The following is a 27,723-nucleotide window of genomic DNA, read 5'->3' as shown; positions in this document are numbered from 1 at the left end:
CAGCTCTACAGTTTCAGGCACTTCCCTCTAGCCACTGTAATATACCTTAAACTAAAAAGGGGATATCTGTGTATTATATAAGAATAACCTCCAGGATAACCTCTTAACTCTGTTGAATATGTTTCAGCCACTGACACTTTATTTTGTCCCATTTCTTCCTTCCCACTTTCAGTCAAGAAGGCTTTCTGAGTCCCATGATACTGGGTCCTGGCTGATCCCCAGGATTTCGGTCCTGCATTACCACGGAGATTTACACCCCTGGGAGTCATGTCCCATGTAGAGAGGGGGAGGGCAGTGAGTTTGCTTGACATGTTGGCTGAGAGAGAGAGGCCACATCTAAGCAACAAAAGAGGTTCTCTGGGGGTGACTCTTAGGCCTAATTTTTAGTAGGCTTAGCCTGTCCTTTGTGGGGATAAGTTTCATATGAACAAACCCAAGATTGAGGGCTTGGCCTATTGATTTGGTTGTCTCCACTGCTTATGAGAATAAAACTGATTCCTTTTGGGTAAACTTCTAAAGTGGAATCACTAAGTCAGAGGCTTTGCTATTTCTTAGTAATGTTTGAAGTCTTAGACTTAGAAACTAGAAAGTGACTTTAGTACTAATTTAGTCCAATCCTTTGTACAGGTTCAAAGTTATGCAGTTTACTAATGGCGCAATTATAAAGAAAGCCTGGCTTTTCCAACTGGTAACCTTATGATATTTTCAGGTGAAAGATATTTCATCCTTGTTGAAATAAGCTACTGTCTAGGGAATTGCAAAAATTTTATTTCTTCTGTCAGATGTTTTAGTTTCTTTTATTATCAATCTTCAAGTGCCACAACTGAAATGGAGTTACATATATTTTTAGAGATTAGCACTTAAGTGTGTCTTTATTAGTAATATCCAGCATTGTTGGAGCATTCATATTTGTTTTTTTTATTAAAAAATAAAGGGAAGAAGGATTCTGATTTGCATTTTTCTTGTGGTGGCCTGCCTTGACCATGGCAGGTGGTGATTAGATTTTTGTTGAACTAAATGTGTGATTCCAATTCACCAATACCTTGTCCTGGGGAAGTGATACTGTGAATAAGAGATTTTCCTCCGGTGGGATACCTTAATGAGAAATAGATGTGGCCCTTTTCTACCTCCGTGAGGTTTTATCCCTAAATTGTAGAAGAGGCTTACCTATACTCTAGCTTTTTACTCAGGCCATTTACCTACGTATTGAAAGTTTTTTAGAACAGACCTGAAGAAAATAGTTTCTAAACCTTTTTTTTCCCTCTTATTTGGTCCTCTGGAATGAGTGTTCAATTTTCTTAGGTTTATTCATTTATTCTTTTCTTCAGCAAATCTTTTTTTTTTTTTTCTTTTTCCTTATTTCTGTTATTCAGCAAATCTTTTCTGAGGGTCGTCTATATTCCAGGCACTCTACTGGAGCTTGGGCAATAGTGATGAACGAAAGAGTGACATTACCTGCATTCATTGAGTTTTATTGTCCAGTCGACTGTGATTTTTGATGTACTTTGATATATTTAGATTGTAGTATTTCTAGGCTTACTTGTACTCAATGGAAAATTAAATGCTTGTATTTACAGAGCGATCGATGTCTTATTCTGATGAGTCTCGACTGTCCAATCTTCTTCGGAGGATTACCCGGGAAGATGACAGAGACCGGAGACTGGCTACTGTAAAGCAGTTGAAAGAATTTATTCAGCAACCAGAAAATAAACTGGTTAGTATTGTATGTTTGGAAATGTTGATAATTTTTGTGTGTTTAGAATGAACTAGATAATGTTATATGGAGTTGTGTGAGAACGGGAAAGGTTTGCTTCTAAGGAAAAATAAGGGGGATTCCTTATTCCAGGTTTAAATTGGCCTGAATTGCCCCCATGTTCATTGTTGAATTCACATTGGTGCCTTCTGCAATGAAGCACTTCTTTTATTGTATAGTGTAACATAAATTCAAAGCAAAGAAATAAAAAAGCAGTAGTTTTCAAAGCACCCTTCAAAAAGTGGTTACAGGATAGATCCCAGAGTGTCATGGGTTACCATATGATCCTCTCATATTTTTCCTTTTAGCTGCTCCAGAATATAGGAGGCTAGAGGGCTTAAATACTTTTTTATCATCACAATTGATTTTTTTTCCTTTTTTTTTGTGAACAGTAACGTATATACAAAAAAGCTATAATTTCAAAGCGTAGCACCACAATTAGTTATAGAACATATTTCAGACTTTGACATGGGTTATAATTTTAGGTTTTTACTTCTAGCTACTCTAAAGTAAAAACTGGAGACTAAAAGAGATATCAATTGAATGATTCAGCTTTCAGCAATAAAGCACTTCTAATTTTTAACACATTTTGTTCTGTGGGTAATCCTGTTGCCATCAGAATTTTCTTTTTCTGTTTGCCACTGCTGAACATTGTCTTTGTTATTCATTTCTGAAATGGGGTGGGTCTGGTGACTAGGACTAGGTAAAGCACAAGCCTTTTATTTAAAAAACAAAGTGAGGGGAAGTTAAAATTTTCTCTCCACTCCAAGTAATTCTCCTGATGTTAAATTAAGAACTCAATATAGAGCAGGAGAAAATAAATGAGAATGTAGTAAGGTAAATAACATTTGGCTCAAAGCACGTTCTCCCCATCCCAATTTTTTTCCCACCCCAATATTTTATTGAAAAAAATTTCAAATATGCACCAAGTTGAAAGAATTTTACAGTGAAGATCCATATACCAACCACCATCTAAATTCTGCCATTAACGTTTTTACCATATTGCTTTATCATATATTTCCATCTTTTTTTTTTTTTACGTCTTTTGTAGTTAATAAAACAATCTTTTTGAATTACATATTTTTCAATATGATTATGGTTCTATGTTTCCTATGGATGAATTTCTCTCATAGTCTGATAGGAAACTTTAATACTCCTGAAATAAGCTAAACAGGAACTGGGAATATAAAGAAAAGTAAGGTGCTGTTCAGTTATAATTTTGAGGGGAAGACTAGTTAAAAAATGAAAGTACACGATGTTATTCTTAAAAATGTGGGAATTTGAAGTTTTTATAAATGTGTTTTCTTAAAGGTACTAGTTAAACAGTTGGATAATATCTTGGCTGCTGTACATGATGTGCTTAATGAAAGGTAAGAAACTAATAGTAGTTAAATATAAATGACTTAAAATATGTATTTCAGAAATTATTAAATGTACAAAAGATAACCCATTGCCTTCATTTATTAACATGTTTACTATTTCTTTTGGTTCTCTTGTTATCTTTATATGTATTAAAGTATTATATGTTAATTGTCATTGAATACAAATTTAATCCACTGGAAAGGGAATGCCATTTTCCTTTTTTTTTTCCAATTTGGCAACCTGACTTAATAATTCAGCATTGGCTTGTAGAATAACATAAACTCTTGATGTAGGCATGAATGATTATAATTAATTTTGTAGACTGCAGAGTTTTGAAACTGCTTAGAGAAGAGAAGTAAAAGAGAGCTTTCTTCTTTGGGCAAGAGTGGATTCAAGCAGTCTATTCTAAGTGATTACTGGGATTCTCCAAAGATGTGCAAACTCATTTCTTCATATGGTAATTCCCAATGAATTAGAGTTGGAAGGCACCCAAAACTCATCTTAGCAGGTCACTAACTTTTTGACCTTTTGATGGTTTTATTCAATTTTATATAGTTACTTATTATGTTTAAATCAGTGTTATTATAAATTCATTATATTCCTATTTTACAGTACATATTGAACATTATATAGAAATAGGTTATTTATAGTGCATGTGTTATCTGGTGATTTGCTGCTGTCTTTTTCTGTGCATCATTTAATGTTGTTTGAGATGGAATTTGAATCCTGAATTTTAGCATTTCTGGGTCTTTCCTCACTGTTTGTAATGATCGATGTTGTAAAAAGAAAACCTAATGTCTGACAAAGGTACTTTTAGGCACTGCAGAATAGAGAAAAAAAGTATTTTGAATGAATAAAATTTCAGCCTTTTATATAGTTTGAACAGAAATTTTTAAAAAGTCATTTAAGACTTTTCTTTTGTAAGATGTGCCATTCTTGTCATCTTTGAAAGCTTAAGCTTTTTATGTATGTTTTGTTTTGTTTGCATTAAAATAAACACAGTAGCAAATTGCTTCAGGAGTTGAGACAGGAGGGAGCTTGCTGTCTTGGCCTTCTTTGTGCTTCTCTGAGCTATGAGGCTGAGAAGATCTTCAAATGGATTTTTAGCAAATTTAGCTCATCTGCAAAAGATGAAGTTAAGCTCCTCTACTTGTGTGCCACCTACAAAGCACTAGAGACTGTGGGAGAAAAGAAAGCCTTTTCATCTATAATGCAGGTAAGAATGGGGAAAAAAATGATGATGGACTTGGGAAGAAAAATGTTCTTAATGTATGTTGTTGGACAGAGCTTGAAGAAATGAAATTTAGAATAGGGGTTATCTGTTGATAGTAAATATCATGTTAATAATATTCCTTCTCCTGAACTTGAGTAAAGATACACGTTAAAGGTACATTTAAAATGTTAGTATTTTTGATCGGGCTATTGGCTTTGTAGAAGCTTTCCTTTGAGGTTGTTTAATGCCAGAATTATTTGCAGATTTGGAAATAGGAACTCCACCCGAATAATTGGTATGCTGGTGTCTTATCTGATGGTTAGGAGGGACATCATGTTTTTTGAGAGACTGAAACTAAACATCACAAATTCTAAGCCTTTTTGTAAAAAATTCGTATTCCAAATGATATAAAACAATTGTGTATAGATGAATTTCAGCTTACCCAGTTTTATTTCACCTTGTGATCTGAACACATTAAGAGATAATCCCTGATTTAATTTTGAGCAAGATTATAAATAATTAAATTTTTATTGACTTAGTATTTTTTTAAATTAGGGTATTAGTGTTTGGAATATTTGCAATTTTTTTTACAATATTTACAATTCAGGATAAGCATTATTTTGGTTAAATAGTTTTAAAAAAATTATTTGTATATATGTTATATTTCACAAAAGAATAAAGTCAATTGTGATGATAAATGCACAGCTATTGTGAACCATTGATTGCACACTTTGGATGATTATATGATGTGTGAATATATGTATCAATAAAAAATAAGTGGTTAAAAAATACAAGGAACAGTTCTGCTTTTTTTAAAGTGCATTTTTTTCTTGATTATAGAGGTTATGACAAAAATTTTGGGAAATATTCAGAAAGTTATCTGTAATTAAACAGCACAACATCAGATTGGCTTATTCTGCATACAGTTTATTTTTCTAGTTTTTTTAATTAACAGTTTTTTAAATTTGTGAAATATAACATATATATATATATAAAAGCTTTAAATTTCCAAGTACATTTAAAAAAAATTTTATTGATAAAACTACGTACAAGCACTTTGCCACTGCGCCACTATCGCCCATCCAGCACATACATTCTTAACATAGAAATATTCTATACATGGTATACAATCAGTGGCTCATAATATCATCAAATAGTTGTATATTCATCACCATGATCGTTTTTTAGAACATTTGCATCACTCCAGAAAAAGAAATAAGAAGAAAAAACTCATATATACCATGCCAAGTACATTTTAACATGTAATTATATAGAATTTGGTGCAGGTTACAGTTTCATGATTTTTTGTATTTTCTTGTAATGCTCCAAGGCACTGGTGACCAACAGAAATATCAGTGTAATGATTCAGCTGTTAAATCCTGTCTTCTCTATTAATACTCTTCCTTCTCTTTAAATAACATGCATAAAAGCAATAAATTTCAAAGTATACTGCAACCATTAGTTGTAGAACAGATTTCAGAGTTTGATATGGGTTACAATTCCACCATTTTAGGTTTTTATTTCTAACTGCTCTAAGGTACTGGCTATAGCAATATAATGAGTCAGTTCTCATACTTATTTGTTAAACCCAACCTTTGTATAACTCCACCTTCAACTTTGATCTTGCTCCCGCTCTTCAGGGGTATTTGGGCTATGCCCATTCTAACCTTTCCTGTTGGAAAGGGCTGTCAATAATATGGGATACTGGGATGAAACTAGTTAATGTTCTGAAAGGGCTGTTCCCTCTGCATGTCAGGACTTATCTGGTTCAGGGATCCATCTGGAGTTTGTAGGTTTTGGAATATTACCCTAGTGCATGGAACCTTTATAGACTCTTATATGTTGCCCTAGGTGTTCTTTAGGATTAGCAGGAATGGTTTTGGTTGGGGTTTGGCAAGTTATGATAGTACATACAGTTTTTATATTACCAACATTTCCCCTACTATTTATTTTGAAAAATTTCAAATCTGCATGGAACCAGAAAAACTAGCACAATATTTATATATCCTAAACCTAGATTTGCCACTTATTAATAACATTTTGCTATGGTTGTTTTACTTTGCACACACATACCGACTTTTTTGCAGAACCACTTGAAAGTAATTAATTTCACACTGTGACAAATACTCATCCTTAAATACTTCAACAGTTAGTTCCTAAGAATAAGGCTATTCTCTGAGATAACACCAGCATTATAACCACGCCTTGTTAAAGTGTTAAAAAAATTAACAATTTTATTAAATAGTATAACCCATATTCAAATTTTTTCAACTGCCCCTAAAATGTCTTTTATAGCTTTTTGTCTTCCTTGATCCAGGATCCCACAAAGATTCATGCATTGTGCTTGGTGTTGTGCCTCTTGTCGCTCTGAATCTAGAAGCGTTCCCTGAACCTTTTTGTCCTCCATATTTTAGAATTTTCTACTTTCTGGGCTTGTTTGAGTGTTTCTTCTGGATTCGATTCAGTTTAAACATTTTAGGCAAGAATACTTCATTGCTTCATACTTCTCATTGCATCAGAACAGTAGGCATAATGTCAGGTTGTCTCAATCTTGGAGATGCGGTGTTTAATCATCTGGTTGTAATGAGGACCACCAGATCCTTTCCATTGTGAAAATTTATTTTTTACCTTTGTTATTATTGAGTAATCTGGGCACGATACCTTGAGATCTTGTAAATATTCTTTTTTTTCTCTTGGCTGTTGCAAATTATGGTTTTCTAATTACAGCATTTCCTTTATAAAAAAGAGAAAAATGAATTTTAATAACTAAAATAATCAGTGGTTTATTTTATTAAAAAAATATATACAGTGATAACATGAGCCTATATTTCATTTATGTGTGGGGCCACATTAATTTCAACTAAATTGCTCCAATTTGAAGCAAGTGCCAACATTAAAGCATAAGTTGTGTAGAATTTCTCTGTATTTTGAATTGGAAAGTAATTGTGTTATAGTTATAGAAAGTTTCTTAAGCATATCTTACTTTTTGTATTTGAAATTTAATCACACCCATGGTATTAAAAGGAACATTTATGAATAATGTTAACAAACGTAAAAGAAGAGAAAGTATTTTTTCAGCCTAATGTCTTAGTTAATGAAATTATTATTATTATTATTATTTTTTTGACATGGGCAGACACCGGGAACTGAACCCGGATTTCTGGCATGGTAGGTGAGAACTCTGCCTGCTGAAACACCGTGGCCCACCCAGTTAATGAAATATTTTAAAAAATGTTTGTTTTAATTAAGACTATAGAATTTACTTTATTTGGTTTCACAAACATATTTGGATATAGTCACTGTTAATGATGACACTGCTTGCGTATTTTCTTTCTATTGTGTTGATTGTTCGTGGTTTGTAACTTTTATTTTTAAGCTTGTAATGACCAGTCTGCAGTCCATTCTTGAAAATGTGGATACACCAGAATTACTTTGCAAATGTGTTAAGTGCATTCTTTTGGTGGCTCGATGCTACCCTCATATTTTCAGCACTAATTTTAGGGTGAGTTTTCTCTGCCTTCTCTTTCCAGATGTTGGGGTGAGGGAATGACTTTATGTATGATAAACTGGGGAATCAGAGAAAATACAATGCTTCTGTTCCATTGAGTATAATCAAGAAAGTTGAATGGTGCAGTAATACTGTTTTTAGAAATGCTACCTGAACTTTTCTTTCTGGCATTGTTACCTTAAGATATTTAGAGAAACTCAAAGTTATCACTTCACTAGTGTCGGAGATGCAGTTTCATTATTTTTCTGCCTCCCCCCCCCCCCATATGTTTTTAAGTTTCTGTAATGTCAATAGTTAGAACACAGATTTCCCTTTTAGGGTCTTTTCTCTGAAATGATCCACAGTAGAATAGCAATAAGATCTTAAAAATGATTTGCCCCGTCTTTCTTTGTTCTTGTCAAGGATACGGTTGATATATTAGTCGGATGGCATATAGATCATACTCAGAAACCTTCGCTCACACAGCAAGTGTCTGGTAAGTCCTTTAGTGTGGACAGGGGTGCTGGTCCCTCAGAGACCACCTGTTTTATACTATTTATTTTATAATTAAAAAAATTAGTTGCCTCAAAATTTTAATTTCTGCAGCATTAGTTAATCATGACAAGAGATTAACACTGCTAATGCTGTAATATAGGGCATTTTTTAAGGATGGGCAACTTAAAAACCACATACCTTTTCTTTTAAACATGTTTTATTGCGAAATATATATACAAAAACATTCATTTTCAAATGAATTTTAACAATTAATTACAGAACAGATTTCAGTTTGGTATGGGTTACCTTTCCACATTTTCATATTTTTCCTTCTAGTTGCTCCAAAACACTGGAAGCTAAAAGAAATATCATTATAAGTGAATCAGCAGTCATACTTGTTTGTTAAATCCTATCTTCTCTGTTATAACTCCTTTTTCTTTGATGCTACTCCCAATCTATAGAAGTCTTGGGGCTATGCCCATTCTAACTTTTTCTACATTGAAAAGGAGTGTCAACAATGTAGAATAGGGGGATGGAATTAGAAGATATTCTTGGAGAGGCTGGCCTCTCTGGGCCCCAGAATTTATCAGGCCCTAGAAACCCTCTGAGGTAATAGGTTTCAGGCAAGTCAACTTAGTACATGAAAACTTTTGTAGAATCTCAGAACCCTAGGTGTTCTTTAGGGTTAACAGGAGTGGTTTTGGTTGGGATTTGGCAAAATGTGGTAATTAGCAATATCTAGCCAAAGCTTGGGTAAGAATAGCTTGCAGAATAGCCTCTCAACTCCAATTGAACCCTCAGCCACTGATGCCTTATTTTCTTACATTTTGCACCCCCCACCCTCAAACCTTTTAAAACAAGACTCTTTAGTTTTTTTAATGTCTTAAAGTTTTTTTTTTTAATTAGAGAAGTTGTAGATTTACAGAAAAATAACTCAGAAAGTACAAGGATCTTATATACAAGCCCTCACACATTTTTCCCTATTAACAACACTGCATTAGTGTGATACTTTGGTACAATTGATGAAACCATATTAATATAATTATATTGTTAACTGTAGTCCATAGATTACATAGGTTCACTGTGTTGTACAGTCTTATTTAAAACATTTTTATTCTAGAAAAGTTTTTATTCTAGTAATTTAATATACCTAAAATTTCCCCTTTAAATACATTCAAATTTATAATCCAGTGGTGCTAATTACATTCACAGTGTTGTGCTTCTGTTACCAAAGTTTCCTGTCACCCCAAACAGAAAGAAACTCTGAACCAATTAAGCCGTAACTAACCATTCCTTACTCTCCATCTAGGCCTCTGGTAACCTATTTCTACTTTCTCTTATGAATTTGCTTTTTCAAATTGTTTCATACCATTGAATTCATAATATTTGTCCCCCACTGGTGTCTGGCTTATTTCATTCAATATGATGTCTTCAAGATTCATCTATATTGATTCATGTTGTCAGATCATCATTCCTTTTTATGGCTAATAATTCCATCATATGTATATTCCACGTTTTGTTTATCCTTCAACCATTCACAGACGTGTGGTTTGCTTCTGCCTTTTGGCAATTGTGAATAATGCCATTATGAATGTTGGTGTGAAAATATCTTTTTGAGTACCTGCTTTCAGTTATATCAGTATATATCTAAATGTGGGATTGCTGGGTCATACAGTAATTCTGTACTTAACTTTCTGAGAAACCCCCGAACTGTCTTACCATAGCAACTACACCATTTTACGTTCCTATCCATAATGAATGAGTCTTTCTTTATCTCCACATCTTCTCCAACATTGGTTATTTTCTGCATTTTTTTTTTTTAATAGTAGCCATTCTGGTGGGTTTGAATTGGTATCTAACTGTGGTTTTGATGTGCATTTCTGAATATATATATATTATACTTTCAAAATTTCTTGTGTTATTCCTAGGGTGGTTGCAGAGTTTGGAGCCATTTTGGGTAGCTGATCTTGCCTTTTCTACCACTCTTCTTGGTCAGTTTCTAGAAGACATGGAGGCATATGCTGAGGCAAGTATATAGAAAGCTAAGTTAATTTTTTTAAATTTCAATTAAGGAGTAAAAGCAAATATCTTAAGCAGTGCTAGAGATCTTTCAAAGTAATTCAGACAACCTGATATGTAAGCAGATGTTACAAAACAGTTGCAGTAGTTTATTTCTTCTTTTCAGATGTTGTTTTTAAGTTACCAGCAGAAACTCATTACTGGAAATACTAAAAGGAAAATTGCAGGCCTAATCTTTTGCAAAGCTTGAAATACTCTTGGTAGCTGGTAGTTTTGTTAAGATGTTTTCTGTAGTTCACCTTTTCTTATTAATCACTCAGAAGAGTCTTAATAGTTGGGTGAATTGATGTTGTGTTAAAGTCCCTACAGACTTCCCTCTTAGACGTACTGGGGATCTCAGATCATGCTTTAGAGAATAAGACTTGGCTTCTGAAAACCTCTGCATCTGTACCAGAACAATACCGTGGTTTTAAGGGTACTGCTGAATAAGCCTCTGTTACTGGCGCTTGGCTTTCCTGGTCCCAGTGTCATAGCTTTAAATCTGTGCCATCTCCTTTTTGAATCTTTTTTGTGTTTCTTCCCTTTTCAGGTCTACCAGGATTCTTGTTTGGTGTTCAAGGCTCCCATCTTTTCTTTATAGTTTTGCTATTTCTACCTAGTAAGAATTAACTTTAAAAAAAAAAATTGTGTTAACATATATATAACATAAGATTTGCCATTTTAAGCATTTTAAGTGTACAATTCAGTGACATTACATATACTTACAGTGTTGTACTACCATCACCACCATCCATTACCAAAGAAATTTACTATTTTTAACCATACCAATCTGTTTGCTCTCTTTCAGAGAAAAGCGAAGGAATATTTTGCTTCCACATTTTTTCTTTGCCCCCCACACCTAGAATGTCTTTGTTCCTAGCTCACCTTTAAAGCCGATCTGCCTCTCAGAAGCTGCTCATTCTAGTTTGTAGAGACTCTTCATCCTTGGTATACATAAGACCTAATTCTCTTCTACTGTTTTGGTGCTTACTTATATGTAGATTTATATTTGTTCTAGTATCTCATCTTTTGCTAATCTTTTCCTTTGAGTATATCTTATTTCCCCGGTCAAATAGTAAATTTGTAGACCAGGTCTTAAAAGTTTTAACTATCCCGTGTGCCTCCTGGGCATAATGTTGGTGTGGAGTAGTTGTTGAGCTGAGTGGCTCAAAGAATTCTGGCAATGAGATTTTAACAGTAAACCATTTCAGGAATGGCAAAAACTCTGGCTTCTTTTATACCTATATATAACTCCAAAGTATATATATACTAGGATTTATTTTTTCCTCCAATGCCTATCTGAGTTGGTATAACAGAATATTTCCTTAATCCATTGTGCTTGATGTTGGTTTATTTAAATAATTAGGGAAGGAAAGCCCACTTTTATACTTAGATTCATATGTTTCCTTTTCACTTAAGCCAAAATTCTTCTTTATTTGTAAAACTACTAAAATGTTAATGGACTTTCAAAAATTGGGAGTTATTTTTTAAAATTTTAGCAGTATCCTACTTAAATAAGAATACTGTGTATTTACATCTAGGACCTCAGCCACGTGGCTTCTGGGGAATCAGTGGAAGAAGATGTTCCTCCTCCATCAGTGTCATTACCAAAGCTGGCAGCTCTTCTCCGGGTATTCAGTACTGTGGTGAGGAGCATTGGGGAACGGTTTAGTCCGATTCGAGGTCCTCCAATTACTGAAGCATATGTAACAGATGTAAGTGTCATTAGGAGTTTCAAGTATCATTCAAAAGCAAAAATGGTTTTGTATTGTAAATTCTTCTCTCTACCTGGTGAACTATGTTGTTAATCCTTCATTTGTATGGCATGTTTATGTGTATATGTCTGGCAACTTAGATAGCCAGGAGAGTAAGAAATCTTACTATATTACATTCCCTCTCTAATATCCCTCCCTCAGAAATAAAAGACTACTCTGAATTTTATAATGCCCATGAATTTTTCTTTTGGGAGCTACTTCAGAAATCCATTTATTCTTATTTTTTATACATTATTTAAAAATCTTACTTTTTAAAATATTTTTCTTTTTAATTATTATTTACTTTACTTTTTTTTGACATGTTAGAAATACTGCATTATAAAGAAAGCCTCAGAAAGTCATTTTTCTCTGAGCATAGCAGAATGAAACAGCTTGATAGCCTGACATCAAAGGATATAAAGATATAAGAATTTACAATAAGTCTGAGAGCAATTGTGGGAGGTGGCCATATTGCTACACTTAAATACTGGCTGTATTGTATTCTAGTCCACTGAATGGCTCGGTGTAATACACGTGAGATATAAACCCTAATCATTGTATTGTGTTTGAGCAAGAGGGGAGAGATATGTGTGATGTAGTCATAAAAGATTTAATCTAAATGGTGAAATAAAAAAGTTTACTGTTACAATAAGACTTTAGCTTTTAGGAACATTTACTTTTCTTGAGCACATTGCTAAGTAAAATAGAATCTTAGTTATATATGTAACTCTTAGTAAATTTATATGTGATTTTGAGCAAAAATGTCAGATCCTAAAGATAATTAAAACCAGCATGTGGATATTTTAAACTTGATTGGAATGGTTTAATATTTTTTGTTTCATTTTGTTTTTTAAAATTTGGTTGTTTGAAGAATGTTGTCAGTGTTTAAATAAAGCAGTTAACTCAGATGAAAGAAACGTACTCATTTTCCAGGATGGTATATATTAAATTTATTATTTTATTAAAGTATTTTTAGATCAATATGAATAATTCAAAAAAAGACAAACCAGCTTCTTTAACACAGTGGTTGTTGAATACTGCAGACATATTTTTCAGTTTCAATTCATTCTATATTTTCCTATTTTATTAAAAATTTAGAGCATTCAGGTATTGCCCATTACAGTTAAGTGCTTCTTTTATTGAAAATTACATAGTTTTCTTAATCCCAAATAGGTATTTATGGTAAGAATGAAAATATTTTCTTTCAAAAGAGACCATCAATATATGAACTGAAATATTTAATTTGAAAAAATTGGTTACCAAAGGCCCAAGAACAAGATTGCAGTAAGTGTAGGCATATTATTCCAGGTTTGTCAATACTGTTACTGTTCTAAGTTCAGAAATATTTCATGATTGTAAAGATTCAAAGCTTCAGGCTGTTCAGGCACTTTGGAGAGATAAGGAAGTGAGTGGGTATAAGGGAAATAGAGGATGGCAAATTCCATTTCCTTTCACAGTTTTACTTGGGAATTTTTTTTAGCCAAGATCGTTTGTTTGTGTATTGTACGAGAGATGTATTTAATGATTATTGAATTCACTGAGAACTAGAATATTAAGATGCTAATGACAAGCACACAGTTAATTTTCATTTCAAAGTGTATTAAATAGAAACAATTTTCTTGTTCTGTAGAAGTATGTAAATTTTTTAAAAAGCTATTTATTTTCCCCATTTGCAGGTTCTGTACAGAGTAATGAGATGTGTGACGGCTGCAAACCAAGTGTTTTTTTCTGAGGCTGTATTGACAGCTGCTAATGAGTGTGTTGGTGTTTTGCTCGGCAGCTTGGATCCTAGCATGACTATACATTGTGACATGGTCATTACATACGGATTAGACCAACTGGAGAATTGCCAGACTTGTGGTACAGATTATATCATCTCAGTCTTGAATTTACTCACATTGGTATGTGAATTATTTTTTTTGTTGTTGATGTTGCTTTTTAATATGTTGGTTTATTCAGGCTCTTACATTTAAATTGATATGGAAGAAATGAAGAGTTTTGCTTTTTTGTAGGCAGTCTTTATTATATTTAGAATGCTTTTTTTTGTTCTAGTATATATACTTTTTTTTTGCATGGGCAGGCACCAGGAATCTAACCTGGGTGTCTGGCATGGCAGGCGAGAACTCTGCCTGCTGAGCCACCATGGCTTACCCTCTAGTATTGTTTATTTTTATTTTTTAAGTTTTTTTGTCTCTGTAGCTTTACTTTTTTTCCCCCACAAGACATTTTTCATATCAGACTCCAGTACTCCTGATATGCACTATATAACAGAAAATACTTGATAGCTATTTTGAGAGGCCTAGTTGTGTTTTGCTTGCCATATGAAACTTCTTTTATAATTTTTATTCTTTTAATGGCTTAGCCATAAATATCCCCCTTGTCTCCCACTTTTTATTAGGGGATTTTGAAGTATATATATAGAGAAAATAGTATAATGAATCTCTATATACATAATATTCAGCTTCCATAATTAAAAGCACCTGGCCCATCTGATTTCATCTAAGCCCCTGACTCTTGTCTCTTCCTTACTACCTTCCATCCCTAGCTGGATTATTATACAGCCAATTCTAGATGGCATTCTGCTGAGCAATTCTGCCAAAGTTATACCCCCCTTTGCTAATGTAAAATATGCCTATGTAAGTTTAGGTGTAAATACATGCATCCTATTAGACATTTCAATGGCACAATGTTAAGGCCTTAAAATATAGCAATATGGGCATAATACTTTTTATTTTATTCTTTTAGATTGTTGAGCAGGTAAATACAAAACTGCCCTCATCATTTGTAGAAAAACTGTTTATACCATCATCTAAACTACTGTTTTTGCGTTATCATAAAGAAAAAGAGGTAAGTGATAGTTTGATATTGACTTTTAATAATTTAGATCTCTGAAGTGTTTGACTTGTGCTGTTTAGTAGATTGCATAAGTTAAATGATAAATATTTGACTTTAGAGTACAGTGATTGTAATGATTCTTTTAACTTACGATTGGTCATTGTCACAAATATTCATTGTATGCTTTGATGGATGATATGCGAGTTACTCAGAATAGCCATCATTCAATTTTAATAAAGTTGTTTTAATAAATTTTCATACTGATATATCAAGCAAATATATTTATAAAGTATAAATTCAGAAGTACTGTGTATCAAGTAAATAGAGCTTTATTGTAAGCTTCTCAACTGACTCTCCGTAAACCCACCATAGACTTTCTGAATAGAGATGTAGGAAAACTTTCTGAGTAGATGTAGGAGTCTTTAACTCCTGTTTAAATATGTGTTTTAATAGTAGCTGTTTTTATTTAAAATGGCCATTTAAGAAATTTCATATTTGTAATTTTTTTTGTAAGTCAGATTTTAATGACATAAACAAGACCTTTCACAAAAAATTTTTAGGTGTGAATCCAACCTCCAACTTTTAGTTAACTTCAAATGTTATTTCAAATAATCCTTTCCAAGTTGCAATAATATGCCAAAGAAAGCAACCAGTGAAACTTTTGACTTGTAAAAACTAATTTCAATCCAAAAATTAAGTTGTAAATGAGGAAACAAAGGGAAATGTAAAAATATTCAAACACCTTAAGCTTCTACTTATCTTCACAAAGAGTTTGAAAAAAAAATTAATCACTGTCAGTCCCAATTACAGAACCCCTTTTCTTTTTAAGATAAATATTCTGCAACAGACTTTTACCAATTAAATCAGAGTCAGCACACTATAATTCTGTGTGCCACACAGCCGTTTTAAATGGGGAGAATACTGGAAGAAAGATTCTATAATTCACAAGAATAAAGTACTAGCAGAGTAAATCCTTATTAAAACCTTGGAACCATGAGTATATTTATGCCTTATAATCTTTTTATTGGGAAGCAAATTATTTAGTTATATATATATATTTATTTAATTTACTTATTTTTTAAACTTCACATAGAAACATGAACATTCTTACTGTATGATCATTCCATCCTTGATATATAATCAATAACTCAGAATATCATCACATAGTTGTATATTCATCATCGTGATTTCTTAATAAATTAAAAAAAAATTCATACATACCATACCCCTTACCCCTTCCTTTCATTGATCACTAGCATTTCAACCTACAAGGTTTTCACAATCACATAGTCACACTACAAAAGCTATATCATTATACAATCATCTTCAAGAAACATGGTACTGGAACACAGCTCTGCATTTTCAGGCCTCTCCATTACACCTTAACTAAAAAGATGATATGTATATAATGTGTAAGAATAACCTCCAGGAAAGCCTCTTGACTCTGTTTGAAATCTCTCAGCCACCGACACTTTATTTTGTCTCATTTCTCTCTTCCCTCTTTTGGTCTAGAAGGTTTTTATAGTCCCTTGATGCTGAGTCCCAGCTCATTCTAGGATTTCTATCCCACGTTGCCAGAAAGGTTTACACCCCTGGGAGTCATGTCCCACATAGAGAGGGGAAGGGCAGTGAGTGTACTTCTTGTGTTGTATGTCTTATAATCTTATACATAGAAATGTAGCAGAGAAAGTTAGAAAACATTATCAGGATTAAAAACAAAAAGAACTCAAAGAAAAATTCAAGAGTGAAAACAAATTTTGCATATTCATTCTCCTATAAATTTATTTAGTTTACTGAGTCCAGAGAAATTCTCTTAAGAATTTTGAATAGGTATCCCCATTTCACCACCCCATCACTGTGTTGTATACCAAGAACAGTAGAGATTTCCATCCTCATCTATATAGGCACTGCCATCTAAGTGGCAATTTTTTCCCTGCAATTTCAAATAGACACTTGGCCCAGATTTGGTAACAAATAGTAGACATTGTAATTCTGTCAAGGAAGCAGATGCATTTTGTACACAAATTCCATGTCACCAGTAGAACTACTGACTCGTTATTTATCAAAAGCAAAGTTAAAAAAATAACCCCCCTAGGAGTAACTCTAACTGTACTTAGCAGTCAGCCTCTTCTGACTTCCCTGTCCATTCCATATTATTTAGAGATGGCACTCAGATAATAATGCATCAAAGAAAAGCAAAAGAAGTGCAAACTTCTAAAAACAATGATAAAACTTTTTTTTGATTAAAAAATTTTTTAAACATACATAGAAAAACGAACATTCTTACATATAACATATAATCATTCCATTCTTGGTATATAATCAATAACTAATAATATCATCACATAGTTGTATATTCATCACCATGATCATTTCTTAAACATTTGTATCATTTCAGAAAAAGAAATAAAAAGAAAAAAGAAAAAAATCTCATACATACCATACCCCTTACCCCTCCTCTCATTGATTGCTAGTATTTCTATCTAGCCAATATATTTTAGCCTTTTTTCCCCTGTTTTTTTCCTATACCCCTTATCATTCCTTTTCATTGATCACTAGCATTTCAGTCTACTAAATTTGTCTTAGCATTTGTTCCCCCTATTATTTATTTATTTTTAAAACATGTTTTACTCATCTGTCCATACCATAGATAAAAGGAGCATCAAACACAAGGTTTTCACATTCACACAGTCGCAGTGCAAAAACTGTATCATTATACAATCATCTTCAAGAAACATGGTACTGGAACACAGCTGTACATTTTCAGGCACATCCCTCCATCCTCTCGAATATGCCTTGTCTAAAAAGGTGATACCTGTATAATGCTTAGGAATAACCTCCAGGATAACCTCTAGACTCTGTTTGGAATCTCTCAGTCATTAACGCTTTATTTTGTCTCATTTTTCTCTTCCCTGTTTTGGTCTAGAAGGTTTTTATAGTCCCATGTTGCTGAGTCCCAGCTCATTCTAGGATTTCTGTCCTACGTCGCCAGGAAGGTTTATACCCCTGGGAGTCATATCCCACATAGAGAGGGGGAGGGCAGTGAGTTTGCTTTTGACTGAGAGAGAGAGGCTACATCTGAGCAACAAAAGAGGTTCTCTTAGGGGTGACTCTAAGGCTTGATTTTAAGTAGGCTTGGCCTATCCTTTGCGGGAATAGGTTTCATCTGAACAAACCCCAAGATTGAGGACTCAGCCTACTGCTTTGATTGTCCTCACTGCTTGTGAGAATATCAGGAATTCTCCACGTGGGAAAGTTGAATTTTCCCCCTTTCCTACCATTCTACCAAGGGGACTTTTGAAATTCTTTTTTATTCACTGTTCAAATCACTCTGATATTTATTGGGGCGTCACTCTGGACAAACCTACAAAATTTCATGTCCTACTCAAGGTTCCATGTACTTACGGTGTTCAATTAAACTGTCCACATAAGTTATATTAGGAAATGCACTAGTCAGATTAGAAATTTTGTACCAAATAGACAGTCTTTGCTTTAGTCTTACACAGAAGTTAGTTTTAAAATATGAATTACCATCTATTTTCAACACCCTGCAATATTGACATTCCTTTGTTCTTCCTCATGCAGAAACATTTTTTAATTTGTACATTTATGTACATTTAGTCACTATCATTCTACACTGCAGGCATTCCTAAATTATACCATCTCAGTCTTTATCATCTATCTTTCCTTCTGATTTCATTTGGATTCCACAGTCTTTTAAGTGATAAAGGTTAAAAAAAGAGTCTTCTCAAACTTTTTCAAGTCAAACCACACACAGAAAATGAGATCCGGACACACATTGGTAAAAATGCAATAGCTTGGGCTCAGTTGGACTGAAGGACTGAAGGTGTGATAAATGACTAAATTTATGGAAGTGTTAATATAAACATGCTAACAAGCATTAAACCCAGTATTAATTCCTTTTAAGTTCTTAGAATTCTGGAAATAAGGTTTCAAAAATTAGTTTGGTCTTTTGTGTATCAATATTCAGGAAAAAAATTTTCTCTCTTACTTAACACTCCTCCAGTGGTATGAAACCATGGTTAAGGAAAACAACAGTCTGGTCTCTTCCAGGTCAAACCAATATGACAGGGTCAAGGTGACCTCCATGGCCGCCTAAGGCACAAGGCATATGGCTGAACAGTGTGTTTTTTAAGACCATAGGACAATTCTCATATGTTTGGGCACTATTTTTATTTAAAAGAACTTTGCATGGGCAGGCACTGGGAATCAAACCCAGTTCCCTGGCATGGCAGGTGTGAACTCTGCCTGCTAAGCCATCGTAGCCCGCCTGGCACTATTTTTAGTTATTACCTTGGCTGCCTTTCTTCCTTTTTTAAAAGAAAAAAAATAAAATAAAAGAACTTTTCTAAAATGTCTCATCCCTGAAGTGAATAAACCATGTTTTTAAATATAATTGAGTTTTTTCAAATCACAAATTCAGAGATTTGTAAACATGAGGCTCTGTTCAACACCCAGGGGTGAAGATTCATTCTGATTGGTTCAAAAAAAGTTATAATATTGTGTTCAGAACACAGAGAACCAGTTATTAACTTCTTGCTACTATTATAAATAATAACAACTCAGCCAAGGTTACTGTGACCTCTGAAAGGTCAAAGAAAGAACTTATTTTCTCTTATAACTAGAACACATTTTAAGACAGTTTTTTGCTTTTTAATAGATGTCTTGGTACTCTAAGCTTCTCTTTCAATTCATTTAATTTCAGCAATCTGTCAAAAAGAGCCAATAAACAATTACTGAATTATATTTTGTTGGGTTTTTTTTTAAAGCCATCACAGTCCAGTCTACAAAAACAGCTAGTATGTCCCCACCCTGACCACCCTGCTACTTTTCCATATACCACAGGCCACCCATAAATACAAAGCTGGGGGTAAAGCTGACATGGTCTCCTTGGAGCCAGTAGAAAGGAGGGTGATGAGTGCTGATGAAGCAGTTCTAGACAAAATGTAGTTCACTGTGGTGGTGAAGTTCTTCAGTATAAAGAAGGAAGCAGCAAAGACCAAGACCAGGAATAGTGTTGTTATAAAAGATGGAAAATGTTGTATTGTAGCTTCATAATCAGCAACTTCATTCTTCTTCTACAAGATTCTTTCCACTTTCTCCTTTAGAGACATCTTTTTGTTGTCAGCTTCAGAAAGTTTTTGAGTTACTTCTTTGGGAACAGCATCGTCCCTCTTCTGTGCTACTTTGTGTTTGAGAACAAATTTTATATTCTTGTATGCAAAGGCTACCAAATAGGTGCTTACAAGCGTCATCACACTATACAGAACAGCAGACTGAATAAGATCCATGTGCCATATTCGCCAGTGTAACCAGATGGGGATGGTGGATGCAGTGAAGGTATTCCCGAGGAAAAGTGCTGAGGACTTGGCTGAGAGGTTGCAGCTGAAATCCTGCAGGAGCAGATCCTCCTCGGACTGCTGCTGGGAGCCACCCTTAGGAGCCATGGCGAGGAAGAAGCCAAAAACCATAAAGCCATATTTGCAATTTTAATAAAGAATATCCATTATGTGTAATAAAGCTTTATAGACTTAAAAAACTTGCTGATCTGTGTTGGCTCCTTAAGGTTTTTTTTAAATTCGTATTTTTACTTTTCTTGACAGTGAATTTATCAATCTTAAGTTGATTTGTATAGCCATCCCTGCCTGTGTAAATAGTGATTTATTTTCTATATAATTATAGAACATTTACTTCCCATTTAGTTATTTCACTAATTTTCTCTCTTTTAAAGGTTGTTGCTGTAGCTCACGCTGTTTATCAAGCAGTGCTTGGCCTAAAGAATATTCCTGTTTTGGAGACTGCCTATAAGTTAATTTTGGGAGAAATGACTTGTGCCTTAAACAATCTGCTACATAGTCTACAACTTCCTGATGCCTGTTCTGAAATACAACATGAGGCTTTTAAGAATCATGTATTCAATGTAGACAATGCAAAATTTGTAGTTATATTTGACCTCAGTGCCCTGACTACAATTGGAAATGCCAAAAACTCACTGATTGGGGTGAGTCTTTGAAATGACTTTGTTTTTCCATAATTAAGTCTTCACTGTACTGAAGACTTATATTTTTTTATATTTCATTTACTGTCTATCATGTCACTGTTTCTGCAGAGTCCCTGTATAACAAATGGCCATATTTAGGACATACCTGTCTAAATAATATTGGCAGTAAAGTTTTCTTCTTTTTTTATTGACAACTGTTGATAAGATTTTTTTTAAGTATTGATTTTATTTTCTAGGAAATATCATTTTATGAGTTTTTCCTATGTACTTTGGTGTGCTTACAGAAAATTTGCTAATGTTTTCCACAGCTCAAATTTGTAAAGCTCTTTTAATATGCAGCCCTTTCTTCTTTCTCTCTGTTTCTCCTTCCCTACACTAATACTAACTTTAGTTAGTGTTATATGGTCTTGTTTTGACTGCCTACTTTACTCTAGAAGCACTCAATATAGTCTTTGTTTTGGAAAACAAAGATATTTGTTCCTTTAAGAAACTTGAAGCTGCCTGTTCTTTATTTTATAATTATAAGTAATTTTGACTCTTTTGATTATAACTGTGGTGTGTATATTTCTTCCTCCTATTGGACCTTGTCATGTTGGGAAACATTATTCCTGATAGGAAATAATGGACTAAATTAGGGCTCAAATTTTCTGAGAAGGGAAAGAACACAAAATTGACTTTTATTCTTATATGCTTTCCATTATTGTTTGATTAAATTACCTTGTATCACTCCATAGCAACTACTTCACTCATTGCGAGTTATGGCTAGTGTGAGAACTGTAATAAACTCTTTCTTTCTTTATACTCTAAAATTTCATTTTCGAGGCATTTGCATTATATCCATATTTGAGTTAAAGTTTTATACCTGTACTCTGGAAGCAAGAATGAGGAAGTAGAGATGGGATAGTTGTGTGGTATGGATGTCTTAGCAGAAGAATGGAAAAGGAAAAGTTGGAAAAGGCTTAGAATTGCAGATGTGCTTCTTTTCCACATTGGGCAGATCACCCTGCCATTTGCAATATAGGGAAAATTGAGGACACCATTAGGTATGAAGAACTTTCTTTAGGCCAGGGCTCAGCAAGCTACAACCTGTAGGCCAAATCCAGCCCACCACCTGTTTTATTTCATTTTTAACAGCTTTGTTGAAATATAATTCACATATCGCACAATTTATTATATGTGAAATATAATTCACATATCGCACAATTTATTAGTATATTCAGAGTTGTGCAGCCATCGCCACACTGCTACCTGCTCCTGTAAAGAAGAGTAGACTATTTGTATGCTGTACATGTGTCACAAATGGGGGAGCCAAACTTATTTATTTTTTTTTTTATATTGTCAGATGTGGGCACTGTCTCCAACTGTATTTGCACTCCTGAGTAAGAATTTGATGGTTGTACATGGGGACCTGGCTGTTCACTTCCCTGCCATTCAGTATGCAGTGCTCTACACGTTGTATTCTCATTGTACCAGGTACTATATTTACAAATACTTATTAAGAAGAAAAGAAAGAGTTTTATTTCATAGGGGAAAAGGGCCCTTTAAAGAATAGATTTTAAAACTATGTGCTGATTTTACTTTGGAATTGCTTACTTTTTTTTTTTTACAATTGAAAAAGAAAGATGACCCATACTTTGTCTTTCAGGCACGATCATTTTATATCGAGTAGTCTTAGTTCTTCATCCCCTTCTTTGTTTGATGGAGCCGTGATTAGTACTGTAACTACAGCTACAAAAAAACATTTCTCAATTATATTAAATCTTCTGGGAATATTGCTTAAGAAAAATAACCTTAACCAGGACACAAGGTACCTAAGTAATATTTTATGTTAATAACTGTTTCTAACTTTATTAGTGTGGCTTTATAACTTGAGAATAAGAAACATGAACTATGGAGGTGGGCTAGAGAAGCCTTATAAAACACTAAAATTTGGGTTTATTATTTAATATTTTTTGCTACAATTTATGCTAGTTTGGGGGACATTTTTGTAAAAGACATCCAACCCTTTTGACAGAATGACCTCTATAGTTTGAATTTTGTTTATGACTTGAAATATTTGAAAAACCATAAGAAAACTAATGTAAAAAGAGTAGGATTTTAAAAATATTTTATTTTTTAATTTTCAAAAATTTAAAAACAACTGTATATTTTGTTTCAGGAAACTATTAATAACGTGGGCTTTGGAAGTGGCTGTTTTAATGAAGAAATCTGAAACATATGCACCTTTATTCTCTCTTCCGTCTTTCAATAAATTTTGCAAAGGACTTTTAGCCAACAGTAAGATTCTATAGCTTTTTAATTTTACTAACCAACCATTAAAAAGAGATCTTTGGTAACAAGAGAAGGTAGTCACTTGAGCACATTTCCTGACATGAAAATGTATAATCTCTATTAATGACAGATGCTTAATCAGTCTTAATTTTTCTTCATTCTTTAATTTGAAAAATAGCATACCTCAGTTTTTTTAAGTGATTGTCACATTTTTAAATGTTTGTCAAAGTTTATACATTCCATGTAGTTTTAAAATTTTCCTTAGAAAAAGATTTGGGTGATTAGTAATTTACTTTTTTACATGGATTTTGTTTGAATGTACCATCTCTGAATGTTACTGCTAGTAATGATTCCACTCAAGCAATGCCTAATCCATAGTAGGCATTCGCTATTTTTTAAATGGATGAATGAGTTCAGAAAATATGATAGACTGCCTATAATATCTCCTGATAAGCTGAGATTAGCTATCTTTTAATTTTTAAAGCTCTTGTTGAAGATGTGAATATCTGTCTGCAATCCTGCAGCAGTCTACATGCTCTGTCCTCTTCCTTGCCAGATGATCTTTTACAGAGGTATGTACTAAAGAGCATTACTTTTCACCCTGGCCTTAATAACTAGTAACTGTCACCACAACTGCATTATCTGTTTCTTTTTTTTTGGTAGATGTGTTGACGTTTGCCGCGTTCAACTAGTCCATAGTGGAACTCGTATTCGACAAGCATTTGGAAAGCTGTTGAAGTCAATTCCTTTAGACGTTGTCCTAAGGTAAAACAGTTGTTTTGGAACAAAGACATTGTGCTTTTACTGCCTCACAATAGTCTTGATTAGGAAGAGACAAAGAGCTTAAATATGACATTAGTAAATTAATGTCACATCCTGTATAGTGCATCTTCTTGGTTAAAGTGGTATTAAGGGATCAAATTGTTCAGGTCTAGAAGAAAATAACAAAATTTTCCTATTTTTTATCTACCTCAGGATCAAATAATTCATATAGTACAATAATGTGTTACCCTAGTGTTCTTTATGGTTAACAGAAAATAGTTCTGGTTAGGGTTTGGCAAAGCAGGGTGATTAGCAATAACTAGCTAACATTTGTATAAAAGTAGCCTCCAGAATAACCTCTCGACTCTGAGCTCTCTTAGCCTGACCAGTTTTGGTCAGGAAGGCATTGTTGATCCCAAGGTGCCAGGACCAGGCTCATCCCTGGGATTCATGTCCCTTATTACCAGAGAGGTTTTCACTGCTGGATGTCATGTCCCATTAGTGGAGAGGGTAATGATAATACTTGCAGAATTGGACTTAGAGATAGAGAGCCATATTTGAGCGACAAAAGAGGTTTTCTGGAATAATTCTTAAGCACAAATATAGGGAAGCTTAGGTTCTCTGCTATAGAAATAAGCTTCACAAACACAAGCCTCAAGATCAAGGGTTTGGCCTACTGACTTGGGAGTCCCTAATATTTGTGACAGTATCAGGGATTTCCCCGGTGGGAAAGCTTTAGAGTTCCATGTTTTTTCTCCTGTCCCTCAAGGGATTTTGCCAGTGCTTTTATTTTATTTATATATTTTTTGCCAGTACTTTTTAATTAGCTGCCCAGTAGTTTAACTACACAGAATCACAAGACCTTGTTCCCATTCTGGGCTTCATGTGTTTGGGTTGTTTAAATGACAATTTGTGATAGCAGTTTAATTAAAACTTTTTGTATAACAATGATCTTATTCTCTGTTTACAGCAATAACAATCACACAGAAATTCAAGAAATTTCCTTAGCATTAAGAAGTCACATGAGTAAAGCACCAAATAACACATTCCATCCACAAGATTTTTCTGATGTTATTAGTTTTATCTTATATGGAAACTCTCATAGAACAGGGTAAGGCATTTCTTTGACTAATTAATCTGGGAAAAATAATTGAATATATTTGAATATCTTAACCCTACTTCCACTTTTGAGGAGAAAATATATTAGGGGTAGAAAAGTGGAAAATAATGTTCTTTTTTTTTTGGATGGGTTCTGTTAGTTTTTTGTAGTTGAAAGGACTTTTCCAAAGATAGCATCTGAAGAAACAAAAGTGGGCTTTGAAATTGAGTGCTGAATTGTGGTCGTTAATTGATCGTGTAGTTACCCATGCTTTGGAGAGGAGGCTGGGAGTCTGGATGTGCTGAAGATGCTTACCTGTAGTTAATGAGTTTTGTCCTTATAGCCAAATTGTTTACATCATTTATTCTAATAATCCATCCATAGCATACGCTGTCTTGTTTTAGTGTGAGAGAACTCAAAATGAGAAGTGGTTATGTAACGCTTCCCAATTTCATGGGTTTTGCCTTTGGTTATAGGAAAATTTGTAATCACCCACTCCAATCCCCTTTGTAATCTTTTTAGATTATTAAAATGAAGTTGTCATTGTCTGTTAAATATGAAACTACTTTTCCCAGGAAGGACAATTGGTTGGAAAGATTATTCTATAGCTGCCAGAGACTGGATAAGCGTGACCAATCGACAATTCCTCGAAATCTCTTAAAGACAGATGCTGTCCTTTGGCAGTGGGCAATTTGGGAAGCAGCACAATTCACAGTCCTTTCTAAGCTGAGAACCCCACTGGGAAGAGCTCAAGATACCTTTCAGACAATTGAAGGTAATCAACTCTTTGTGCTTTTCAGATTTTGTGGTGTAAATAAATACTTTCTTGGCTGATTAAACAAGAAATTATTAGCTAATGAAGAAATAAATGATTTGAAACTATGATTTCAAAGTACTTTAAAGTTTTTTTAAACATTTTACCGGTTAATCTTTTAGGTATATTTATTAGAATAAGCTTTCATTGAATAATTGTGTTGGCAGCAACAATGGGTGTTTTTTTTGTTCAGCAACTTACAGGTTTGTATGAAGAAAACATGTTTCCCCCTAAAATGAAAGATCTTTAACATTGGGATTTTTAAATTTTTTTAAATGATGGGTATATACAGGATATACTTGATAAATGTGAATTTGTGAAATCGTCTTCAAGAACTTATAGAATCTTTAAAGATTTCTTTTTTGATTTGGAATGTTGGCTTTGCTTCTAGGTATCATTAGAAGTCTTGCAGCTCACACATTAAACCCTGATCAAGATGTTAATCAGTGGACTACTGCAGATAATGATGAAGGCCACAGTAGTAACCAGCTTAGACTTGTTCTTCTTCTCCAGTATCTAGAAAATCTGGAAAAATTAATGTATAATGCTTATGAGGGATGTGCCAATGCATTGACATCACCTCCCAAGGTTGGTTTCAATGGGATAGTGTGTTGCTTTGTGGCTGTTTACATGGGCAAACGTGGTGTGTATAGATCTGAAATCACAGTAGACTTGTGATTTGGTTTATGTATATTTTAGACATGTATACTTATAATTTGAACCAGTCCTGAACTTCTCTTTCCCTTTATTCTTAAGGTCATTAGGACTTTTTTCTACACCAATCGCCAAACTTGTCAAGACTGGTTGACTCGGATCCGACTCTCCATCATGAGGGTTGGGTTGTTGGCAGGCCAGCCTGCTGTGACAGTGAGACATGGCTTTGACTTGCTTACAGAAATGAAGACAAATACACTATCTCAGGTAAAGTGGTGTGTTTAGAATTCATCTTAAATCTATTAGAAAAACAGGTTTAATTCCTTTGCTGTGGTTTAATCTATGGAAAAAAATAAATGAAAACTCCTATTCATTTTCAGAGGTCTTGATCCAGTATTTGTAAATGCAGTAAGTGATGAAGTTACCTAATTTATGTTTTTTATTTGCAATGTGTTGAAAATATACATTTCTTATGTTTAAGTATTGGAACTTTATAGTAAATCTAAAGAATTCACCTACAGGGGAAATAATCTTTATAATGTTTGGTAAAGTGCTTGCACAATTCCTGACCTCTAAGTGGATTCACAATAAATATTTGGTGTTAAATTAAAAAAATAGTAAAATGTTTACTAATTGAGGTAATCTCACTAGGCAATGTTCAAAGACATGAAGTTAATCATTGTTTAAGTTATGTTTAATTTTTGTAAGTCCTACAGATGCTACAGTGAAAAGTTTAGGTAACTTTTTTCATTTTTGGTAAAGACTAACACCCACACGCTGTTAGGGTTTTGCCAGTCAGCTTTTGTGTTTATATGTAACATTTTGAGAATTTTAAGCTAAATGTAATACCATTGCCAAATACATTTGACTTTAGTTAGATATGCTTAATTTGTCATCAGTAGTCCTAAATATAGTAGGGATTTAAATTTTAATGGTATCAAAGTCTGTGATTAATTTTTCTGAATACTATTTTCAGGGTAATGAATTGGAAGTAACGATCATGATGGTGGTAGAAGCACTGTGTGAACTTCACTGTCCTGAAGCTATACAGGGAATTGCTGTCTGGTCATCTTCCATTGTTGGGAAAAATCTTCTCTGGATTAATTCAGTGGCCCAGCAGGCTGAAGGGAGGTAAGCTAGAAGG

At 33.7% G+C, this 27,723-nt stretch overlaps 1 protein-coding gene and 1 pseudogene across 4 annotated transcripts in view; one reads left to right on the top strand and one right to left on the bottom strand.

Moving 5' to 3' along the window:
* Positions 1 to 27,723, top strand: part of SMG1 (SMG1 nonsense mediated mRNA decay associated PI3K related kinase) — a 138,636-nt gene that overhangs the window by 49,020 nt on the left and 61,893 nt on the right. For 3 of the 4 annotated variants that reach the window (XM_077141681.1, XM_077141679.1, XM_077141682.1), the window contains 20 exons: positions 1,578 to 1,714; positions 3,065 to 3,123; positions 4,118 to 4,331; positions 7,705 to 7,830; positions 8,239 to 8,311; positions 10,239 to 10,336; positions 11,910 to 12,083; positions 13,799 to 14,023; positions 14,868 to 14,969; positions 20,710 to 20,979; positions 22,322 to 22,452; positions 22,625 to 22,786; positions 23,138 to 23,256; positions 23,735 to 23,822; positions 23,914 to 24,015; positions 24,983 to 25,123; positions 25,687 to 25,886; positions 26,317 to 26,513; positions 26,682 to 26,846; positions 27,556 to 27,710. In XM_077141681.1, the coding sequence (XP_076997796.1) occupies positions 1,578 to 1,714; positions 3,065 to 3,123; positions 4,118 to 4,331; positions 7,705 to 7,830; positions 8,239 to 8,311; positions 10,239 to 10,336; positions 11,910 to 12,083; positions 13,799 to 14,023; positions 14,868 to 14,969; positions 20,710 to 20,979; positions 22,322 to 22,452; positions 22,625 to 22,786; positions 23,138 to 23,256; positions 23,735 to 23,822; positions 23,914 to 24,015; positions 24,983 to 25,123; positions 25,687 to 25,886; positions 26,317 to 26,513; positions 26,682 to 26,846; positions 27,556 to 27,710 (2,938 nt within the window). The remainder of the gene's footprint in view (positions 1 to 1,577; positions 1,715 to 3,064; positions 3,124 to 4,117; positions 4,332 to 7,704; positions 7,831 to 8,238; positions 8,312 to 10,238; positions 10,337 to 11,909; positions 12,084 to 13,798; positions 14,024 to 14,867; positions 14,970 to 20,709; positions 20,980 to 22,321; positions 22,453 to 22,624; positions 22,787 to 23,137; positions 23,257 to 23,734; positions 23,823 to 23,913; positions 24,016 to 24,982; positions 25,124 to 25,686; positions 25,887 to 26,316; positions 26,514 to 26,681; positions 26,847 to 27,555; positions 27,711 to 27,723) is intronic. The other variant, XM_077141680.1, reaches the window with a different exon arrangement.
* LOC143667808 (translocon-associated protein subunit gamma pseudogene) lies at positions 19,775 to 20,425 on the bottom strand (annotated as a pseudogene).

This window comes from Tamandua tetradactyla, chromosome 23 (genome assembly GCF_023851605.1).
Source record: "Tamandua tetradactyla isolate mTamTet1 chromosome 23, mTamTet1.pri, whole genome shotgun sequence".
NCBI lineage: Eukaryota > Metazoa > Chordata > Mammalia > Pilosa > Myrmecophagidae > Tamandua > Tamandua tetradactyla.
The sequence above is the reverse complement of the archived record's forward strand: the minus strand, read 5'-3'. Positions and strand labels throughout refer to the sequence as shown.